This window comes from Fistularia commersonii, chromosome 34, assembly GCF_037954325.1.
Source record: "Fistularia commersonii isolate RoL2024-O1a breed Wild chromosome 34, RoL_Fcom_v1.0, whole genome shotgun sequence".
Lineage (NCBI taxonomy): Eukaryota > Metazoa > Chordata > Actinopteri > Syngnathiformes > Fistulariidae > Fistularia > Fistularia commersonii.
Window position 1 is genome coordinate 8,217,897 of NC_141317.1, and position 9,604 is coordinate 8,227,500.

General features: G+C 44.1%; 1 protein-coding gene across 3 annotated transcripts in view; it reads right to left on the reverse strand.

Annotated features, from left to right (window-relative positions):
* Positions 1-3,167: 3,167 nt before the first annotated feature.
* The window catches only part of LOC147214476 (uncharacterized), a 44,797-nt gene continuing 38,360 nt past the window's right edge, over positions 3,168-9,604 (reverse strand). For 2 of the 3 annotated variants that reach the window (XM_086141689.1, XM_086141691.1), the window contains exons 8-9: positions 9,450-9,584; positions 4,648-6,355 (exon numbers count right to left, since the gene is read on the reverse strand). In XM_086141689.1, the coding sequence (XP_085997815.1) occupies positions 5,861-6,355; positions 9,450-9,584 (630 nt within the window). In that variant the 3' untranslated portion in view covers positions 4,648-5,860. Of the gene's footprint in view, positions 3,241-4,647; positions 6,356-9,449; positions 9,585-9,604 lie in introns of those variants that run through there. The other variant, XM_086141690.1, reaches the window with a different exon arrangement.

Here is a 9,604-nt window from a genome sequence, read left to right on the forward strand (position 1 = left end):
GAGGATAAAAGATTGTTTTGCCTCTTTCCTCCAAAAGAATGCCACGCCCCCCTCTGCCTCGCTCCCATTGGTCCATTCCATACATAAACATTACATTGTGGGCCGCGGCCGCCGCGAGGCACGCTCTGATTGGATGATCTCGCCGTCTGGCTCCTTTTTCGGCCCAATAGCAGCGGGCGGTCCTGGAAGGGGGCGTGTCCTTGTAGTTTTGCTGGCCGGCGTTTGCAGACGACGAAAAGAAGCCGGTCTGCCGCCGCCGCCGCCGCCGGGGGTGTGGTGGGGGGGGGGGGAGAGGCGGCGTGCAGGCCGCGCCTGCAAGCGAAGCGTTTGTCAAATTGTAAATTAAAACCCAACGAAGTAATTGCATTCAAATTTAACAACCAAACCAATTAGGGAGTGTGATAGTATTCTTGTTGTCATCATTGTACCAATTATTATTATTACAATCAATGAAAAAAAAAAACCTTTGCAGAAAATGATCTTTGCCCAAGAAAGCTATAAGTGTAGTTATTTGCAGAAGCTATTCGTATTCCAGCCACAGTCACATCACCCAAGGTTGCTTCAGGTTTTCAAGTGCTGTTATGGTCCTTCCTGATATGTTCTCTGTGTGACATGAAATGAGCAAGACTCCCTATTTATATGGTGACTGATGCAAGAGGAAGTAAGAAAGAAAGTTTTGCAGCAATGTTTGCCCTTTGTCTGGAGTAGACTTTTGGCATCCTCTCTTCGGTTCAGTTAACGGTTTAAGGACATTTTAAATTTGACCCCCGACTATATGCAGGGGGTTCAAATGGGTAAAAAGTAACTTCATAACTTGTTATAATATTGTGTGAAAGAAATGTAGTGATGGTAATATAGGCATGTCCCTCTGAGGTGTAATGCAGTCAAATGCAGTCAAAATATAAAGTAAAAGTGAAGGAAATTTCATTGGAATCAAATGCAAGCTCCCTTTTTTGGCCACTTCGCTATTATACCTTGTAACATTGATCACATCACATCTAGACAATAAGTAGTAAATAGAGGCTGTAATAAAAGTGGACACAGGACTGGAAAGTCCAAGCAAATGCAAAGAGCCTTCAGCCCTTTAGAGACTCAGAATAGGGAATCTCAAACATTTACAGAAACAAATATTGTGCAACCATGACATCATAAGTATGAGTAAGACATCAAGTTTGATTTGTTTATCTCTATAATGGATCATATTACCCACAGAATCACAGACTACGCTGTAAGTAATTAACTTACTTACTGACTTATTCTTATTTGTACAGCACTTTAATGAAAAGCATGTTGTAAATACATTATTATTATAAACATTATAGGGATTATTAACTTGTTATCATTTACACCGCAGGTAGAACATAATATTGTAGTCAACTGGTGAGAAAGAACTGAGTCCTTGTGGTAATTCCATTTAAGCTCCTGAAAAAAACCCCAAAGAAGGGTTGGAGATTGACAGTCTGCATCTGTCGCTTTGGGTTTTAGTGATGGTGTCACAGCGATCAGCCCATCATTTAACGCTGCATTTCTTCTATTATTCTATTATTTTGTCCCAATGCTGCTTTGGGGTTGCTACCAAAGACATTGTCACATTTTGAGTATCTTTTGGGACGCCCCAAAATTGTAAAGTACACATTTCTCCCATGCCAGCATTTGAATTTGCTGCTTGCAAAAGCCAGTGCAAATGTTTAAAAGTATAATTTTGTTGCCTGAGCAAATATTTCTCGACAAGTTCACAGCCTCAATCCTCAATTTAAGCTGTTTTTCTTGATTCACAATTTTTTTATTACTTTTTATTTTTTATTCCATAACCCATTGTTCTGAACTAAAGGCAGTGTTCATGAAGCTGAGGCACCGCTTGTGGCACTAAATCAGGACAATACAAGCTCTTTGCATTTGGGCAGATGCGTGTGATCATTAAGACAGGGTCCATGAAAAATAATTAATATCATTTTGCCTTAAAAAACATGGGTTCACAAACAAAAACCTCACCAACAACAGTGATAGTCTGACCTTGGAAGGCAATCCAAGACTTCAGAAATGGAATATAGCTCCCTTTTGTATTTTCTTTCCTGGGTGATGACGGGTCAATTTTTGGTATTTGACATACACAGACTACTTTGGTCACACTTTAAAATATGTGACCAGAATTCCGGCTCACTAACAAGCTTACAAGACACTCATTTCCAGGAAATTATGAGTGTTTTGTGGCAAGTATGTACACAACATTTATTCAAAGCGACACCATATTCTTATTTGTCTTTCCTCTATTTCAGTTGTTGGAATAGAGACGCCTCTTTATTCAGCATATTCAAAAACGCCTGCAGACAGACGCTCGCCTAACCACTTGTGGTTTATTGCTCGATTTTACACACACACACACACACACACACACACACACGCACACACACAAGCGAACACACTGAAGGCGAGAGTTATCACTCAGAGGTTGTTTGTGTGATACCTAGCATGTACAAAGCAATAACAGTGAGGGCAAAACACATTATAATGTGCCACTTTATTAGAAAAGTAAAAACTGACTTTTTTCATATTTTATGAAGGTTAATATAAAACATTACAATCTTTTGCAAATCTGCACCACCACACTATAGATATATTTTTTTTATATTTGTTATTTTTGAACTGAACCCTGTGCTTTAAGAACAAATGACATTGGCTACAGCTGTCACAGCGGTATTGGCCCATCGTTATATCTGATGACAATAAAACAAACAGCATCTGTATCTGTATGGAAAGCATGAAACATTTTGCATCCACAAATTACAATGTGTCTGAAATAACCATCTTTTTTCTTCTTTTTTTTTTTTTTTTTCTTCAACAAGTATATTGCATACCGTATGTTACATCGGGACGACATCAGAACAGCAACAGAGTATTTTTACACATTTACATCATCGTACTGTATTTGTGCAGTAAACATCTGTCTCATTCAGTGTGCAGCGGTATTAACCAAAATATATCAGTGCTTCATCTCAGGATAAATAAATCGTGACAGCCAGAGAAAAAGATTAAGTGTGCTAGCAATTTCCAGTCAGCATTGTCTCAGGGAAGTCTCCACAGATCTTGTTAAGCATCTCAGCTGTTCGCCATTTCTCATATCAGACAGTAGTTGGGTCGTTGGTGCATGGCTGGTATCAGACCGGGGTAAGCTTCAGCGTCTCCTACCCTCCCCACCACCCTCCTATCACTCCCTCAGAACCGACATCAAAGGGCCCTCCTCTGCACAGCAAAGGAGAGAGGTGAAGTGGAGAAAAGAGAGGACCGTGTCAGTTATTGGTGAGCGAACACAGCTGGGGGAGGGAGGATGTGCGAGGGCTGGTCGAGTGGAAGCGAGACGTGCCCCCCTTCGCCCCCCCCCCCCCTTAGCTGGAAACGTACTTGGCTCAACGTTGCAGTGTGCAGTGTGCAGTGTGTATGCCTACTACTGTGTGTGTCTGTGCAAGCGAGCACATATTGGGAGGAGGAGTGTCCTGTGGGTCCGTGTTCATTTGCAGTGATCCTCATCCAGCTTTATACAAGCTGAACTCCTCCCTTCCCCCTCCACCCCGTTTTCTGGCTCCCCCTGTGCGGAGGATAAACACTGACCCTAAACTCCCAGTGGCCTCTATCTATCTTTCTATTTCTCCCGTTTACTCCTCCCCCCCCCCCCCCCCCCCCTTGCTGTTACTTTGGGGAAAAAAAAAACAAAAAAAACTACAGAATGCTGCTTTGCATCGCACGGCAAAAGAAGGACAACAGAAAAGATTCATAAACGATAGATCAGTAAAAGTACCACAATATTTGTTTCATCTCCATATATTAACGCATGCACTTTTTTGATCAAGCAGTAAAAATTGCACCAACACAGAAATGCACTGTTTTCATGGCAGTGGCATGAGCTATTCAACCAATGGCATTATCCGTAGAAAAAAGGACAAAAGAAACAGTGCATTCAAATACATATTTTCTCACATAGAAGCACTTAAAAAAACACATTACTGAACTTTAAACACCCGCTTTGTCTTTAAATGGTTGCCTCACAGTGAGATCAATCTCATATATCCTTCATCTCTCCGCCTGTGGGCTGTTGTTTTCTCTTTTTTTTCATATATATATATAGATATATATATATCTATATATATATATAGATATATGTATCTATATATATATATTCCTCTCTGCCACTTATCTTTACACCCATCTATTAATCTTCTAATATTCCGCCGTGCTCCTCGGTTCTTTCTTTTTTAATGTCCCCCAAAGCTACATGGGAAACACATTGTTTATAATAGAGGGGAAAACTTGTGCAGCGGTTGGAAAGAGGGGTTGGGAGAGGGGACGAGGGGCAGATTTCCAAAGGACACTCGTTATTTTCCTTGGAGTCCAAGTTTTGTGTTGCTACTTTAACCACTGGAACCAAGTGCACTATGGGGAGCCTTGGTTTTCACTTGAGAGCCAAGAACCAATCAAAACTGTGCCCAGAAATGCCCTTTACAGCACATTAATGAGCGAACGAGCCAACCAATCTGGCTGTCATTACAACGGCCATAAAATCTGATGTTAACAGCTTCTAAAGGTCATATCAAAAACACGGGATGACGCATCCTATATCTTTTATGATACACTTTCACGTCTCGGTTTTGCATCTTTATTTTTATTTTTATTTTAATTCTTTAGTGTAATAATACAGTAACGGTCTGGTATTGTGAAATCTATAATCCGTATCATTCTGGGGGAATTCTTGCACAACCCACGCGGTGCCCCTGACCGGATCGCTACCCTGCATGACTCTGCCAAGTATGTGTGTGGGGGTGTGTTGGGCAGTGTCATCATGCTTCTGGCTATAAATGTTTGTCAAATCTAAGCATGGATGTGTAACTAATCTCATTATTAATGTAAAGTAACTTTGTCGAGCAAAACTCGATGTCTGGATTCCAAGAGCGTCGCCATTGATATTCGCTAATAAGTCTAGGGCACGCTGACGGTGTTTTTTTTTTCTTTGTTTTTTTTATTTTTAAATGGGAACAAAAGCCCTCCCTTACTTCTGAGTTTAAGCAGGCCAGCAAATTACAGGCCTATCTTTGAACAAAACACCACGAACCCGCCTGCCAGGCAACAGGTCAGTGTGCACAAAGAACCTGTTTTCGATGTTTGCTCAGGTTGAGCTAAGCTCAGAAAATCTCTTTTACATCCATCTGCTTATATTACAAGTTTAGCCGAGATGTGTTGTGTGTGTTTGTGCATGTGTGTGTGTGTGTGTGTGTGTGTGTGATGTGACAATAGCAGACAGTCTGGCTCATTCTCCTGATATAGCCAGTGTCCTTGTTGCTGCTGTTCGTCTGCTCGCTTTTGTACAATGCATGCATGTATACTTTACACACACACTCACACACACACAAATACATATATATGTACTGCATATATATATATATATATTTGTATATCTATGTTGTAGGAGTGTGCTCTCATGTTTTGTGTGACACCACATACCCTTAAAAGAAACATTGCTCATATAAAAATAAAGATATGGATAATGATGCACAAACAGGTGATAATTGTGACACATTAGGTTGAAGATATTTGACTGTTTTCTTCCTTTTTTTTTTCTTTGTTTGAACATTTTTGGTCCTTTTTGGGCTGAACTAGGCTGAGGCTGATTGAAATTACAGACCAATCAAGGAGAGTCTGAACCTGGATTAAAACCCTGTTTGTACCTGATGTCATTACAAAGTAAATCCTCACGTTTGTTTCACTATGGAGGATCTCGTAACTATGTACAGGAATCTTATGGCAAGTGAACAGGAAGGTCTATTTCATGACTTTACCGGGGGATTCGGGGCCTTTCCTTCCGGGCCGACGGCTACAGGCCAGTGACATACATCTCCATTCCGTCGTTGAAGGTGAAGATGGTGGTGGTACCGGAGCTGTTGCCCCCTTGTTTCACATCGCTGATGGTCTCATAGAAGTTATCCCCACCGGGCGGCCCCCTGGCAGGCATGGAGGTTGGTCCTGAGCTCTGAGGCGTCGCTGTCGGTGCCTGCTGTTGTGCTTGCTTCTTCCTCTTCAAAGTGGCACTGCCACTCGCCGTGCCGTTATTGGTGCCGCCCTGCTCCCTTTTCCGATGGCTGTCTATCGTGGCGTAGGCGGGGTCGGCTTCGGCCGCCGCGCACGTGGCCCAGGACCTGTCGGACGCCGGCTCGTAGCAGGGTTCCTCTTGGGAACGCGCCTGGACTTGAACCGCCCGGCCGCGACCCCTCTCCCCGCCGAATGACCGAGGGAGGGTCTTCGCCCCGTTGTTTTCCATCGGCGCTTTTTTCTTCTGGCTTTTACACACGATGGAGTAGGTGTCGGCGATCTGAGAACACACACAGGAGCACGGTGTCGGTTCACGACACCGAACCACGGTACGGCGATGTTGGCATTTCCAAATCTAGGTCGCTCTACCCCGGCTTCATTCATGGCAACCTCGATCGCCACAAAGGACGGACTACATGCCGTGGCGCGCTGAAATTTAAATAAACCATCACTATATCAGCGGGTATGAGTATGCGCGGACGACATATGTCTCGGTACGTACAGCATTTCTGATATCGTTGCATACCGGGCAAAAGAGCAGAAAAAAAGTGCGAGTGTGAGAGTAAATATGTAATTTCCAGCCTGCAAATGAATGTATGAGCCTGGATAGCGTGGGTGCAGCACTTGCTTTGTGCTGTAACCTGACCTATTTTGACAGGGCAGGATAAGACAGAGCAAACTGTGTTATCAGTTTGTTGAGGTCTCGGCAGAGAGACACGGAGCCCGGCTCTGCACTGGAAGGATCTGTTAAAATTTCACAACTGCTTTGGTTACGATGTAGCAGGATATGGTGCGAAAGATCTGGACGACAACCGACTTCCCCATAGAGACGAAAATGTTCGGCGCCGCTTATTGATGGGTTTTGCTCATTTCTCGTTTTCTTAGGTTAGACATAGAGCACATGTTTTTTTTTTTTTATTATTTGCTTTCATTGCCCATGTGTGCACAGGCCCGTCCCGCGCATGTATTTACAGTCCGGACACGCGTCCGTACTGTATGGGAATGCCGACAGCCAATCGTGCCAGGTTCGACTTCTGGAATTCACAACTAAGTGGTATGTGTGAGGTCATGTGGCGGAGTAGGCTAAACCGGCGCTGTGACCTCTGGCATTTTTGTGTCAAAATTCCACAAGGGTAGCACAACAGCAGAGGATTGTGGGACATGGTCATGTTTATCTTCTGTCTTCGGACCTGCAGCTCTGCTCCGCTGAGAAACACAGGCTGTCTGACGTTTTCTCTCTCGCATAAACACACACCCAGAAACACACAAACACACACACCTCCATGTTTTTTTTCCTTACCTGAGGGTAAAGAGACAACAAGCGAGGCTCCATTTTATATTTTCAGAGCTTACTTGGCCTGCGTGTATTCACAATGTCATAATCAGAGTACAGGTAACTTACTTTCCATGCATATATCAACTAATGTCACCGTTATTCTTGCGTTTTTAAAAAGTAAGTGTTTTCTACCCAGACAATAACATAAGCCTTTATCCGTCCCTTATCAAAGTTTCCTTTCGCTTTTGCCCGTTATGTCTCATCGTGGTTGTTGCGTTCTCATCAGATAAGTCAAAAGAGCTGTTTCCTCGCTTTATAAAATATTGACATCAGCAGCTGGAAAACGCTCTGTTCTGTTGACCACTACCGCACATATACACTCCCTCCACCGAGAGATCTCTCGAGTGACCTTTTTGAATAAACAAAGAACCTGGCATATGCTTTAAATGTGCGCACACAGAGTGCACTGTGTGTACATGTGCGAGTGTGTGTTAATTTGTGCGCTCAGAAATTTGCAGCTCTGCAGCAGAGGAAGGAAGTCACAAGACGATGGGGATTTCAAAACTGGGCTGCAGCTGTTGAGGAAGTCTGTGCATTGTATGTTTTCTTTTCTTCAACCCTCTGCTTGCGCTCTTTTCTATTGTGTCTCTTCGAATACTTCTTTCGCATTTAAGTTCAAACCGCGGCGAGTCGATTTGCATAGACGGTCATTATCCGTACGACAGGATGCAGAAGCGACGCACACGAACGTGCGATCGACTTTACGAGTTTCGAACACGGCAAACATTTCCGAACAGTTTTGCTCGTATTTGATTATCATCTGGTAAGCTACTTAAAAGCTTTGCGCAACATGATTGGCCGGGGAAGGCAGCGCCTCCTCATCGCCACGGAGGAGCGGAGCAGAAGAATAGAGATGTAGCTGGAAGAGTGAGCCCAAAACCTTTTGAGGGTTGCAACTGGCAAACCCTAAATGTTAACTATTAAAAAACATGGGCATCTTAGGACGACGACAAACGGCAAGATGGAAAAACAGCAACTGGCAGGAAGGGAACGTATCAAATGAAAAACAAAAGGAAAAGAAAAAAAAAATGAAGGAAAGACAACTAAAACGGAGAGAGCAACTGCAGCTCCCAGTCAAGGCCAGCTGCTCTGCCAGAAAAGGCCTGATTTGCAGAGGAGGTGTTTAAATCACAAGCCGCAAGGTTAACCCCTTCATCACCAACCCAACCCTTGAACCCGACGCTACTTCTCGCTCAGATTTCACGCTTACTCCGCCAAAGTCACAAAATGAACAAGTGAGCGGCATTCAAATTAAAAAACAAAATCTCCCAGCCAAAAGAATATGAAAGGAAAAAGGGACGTCTCTCCATAATTGATACTTGTCGGTGTGGATCAGCGCTCCATTCACTCAGCTCCCCTCTAAATCCTCAGTATATTATATAGTGTCCAGCAGATTGCAAAGAAAGGGGGGTTTGAGAGTGGAGTGATGGGGGTGGAGTTGTCATGTGTAAAAGCACATGAGGTAGAAGGTGTGACGTGATTGGCCGGTGTGGAGCTCCGTCGTCTCTCGGCGCTAGACATACGCTTCCCTATATTATTAATTATGTAATGTAGGTCGGTTCAATCTGAGACAGGGCTAAACCCGCTCTGTCTGCGTGCGCTGACCGACAAGCTGAATTCTATCAAATAGCTGTGAAATTTAAATTTGACAGCAGTTGGGGTTTTTTTTTTTTTTTTTTGGGATCCATCTGGTGAGCTGTGGGTTGGAGACAGATAGATGTGAGGGGGGCTGGGGGAATCAGGGTCAGGGTTCAGACAGGGGGTTGGGGCTGCTGGATATGTGTAACATAACCTGGAGCTCTAAGCAAAGACCTTGTATGACAGGCAGGTCGCAGGGCGCCGCTGTTATGACGGCATGCCCAATCAAACGGACGCCCCAATCTCTAAACACAGCAGTCACAAATTACAAACCTGTCTGTCTGTCTGCCCATTTTCCTTCCGGTCTCCTTAGGAATGATCCCTCCCCCTACCAAACTACCACACACACGCACACACACACACACACACGCGTGTGCGCGAGCAGACTGCATAATATTACCTCCTTTGCGGTCGGGGGTGATGGGTGTCCCTGTCCGTTCTCGATGCGGTGCGGAGGCGGGTGCAAGGTGATGATATCGTCTTCCTCCGGGGGCTTCCAGATGTACTGCTCGCCGTTGCCCATGAACACGGGCTCCTGGGAAACAACATCGATCA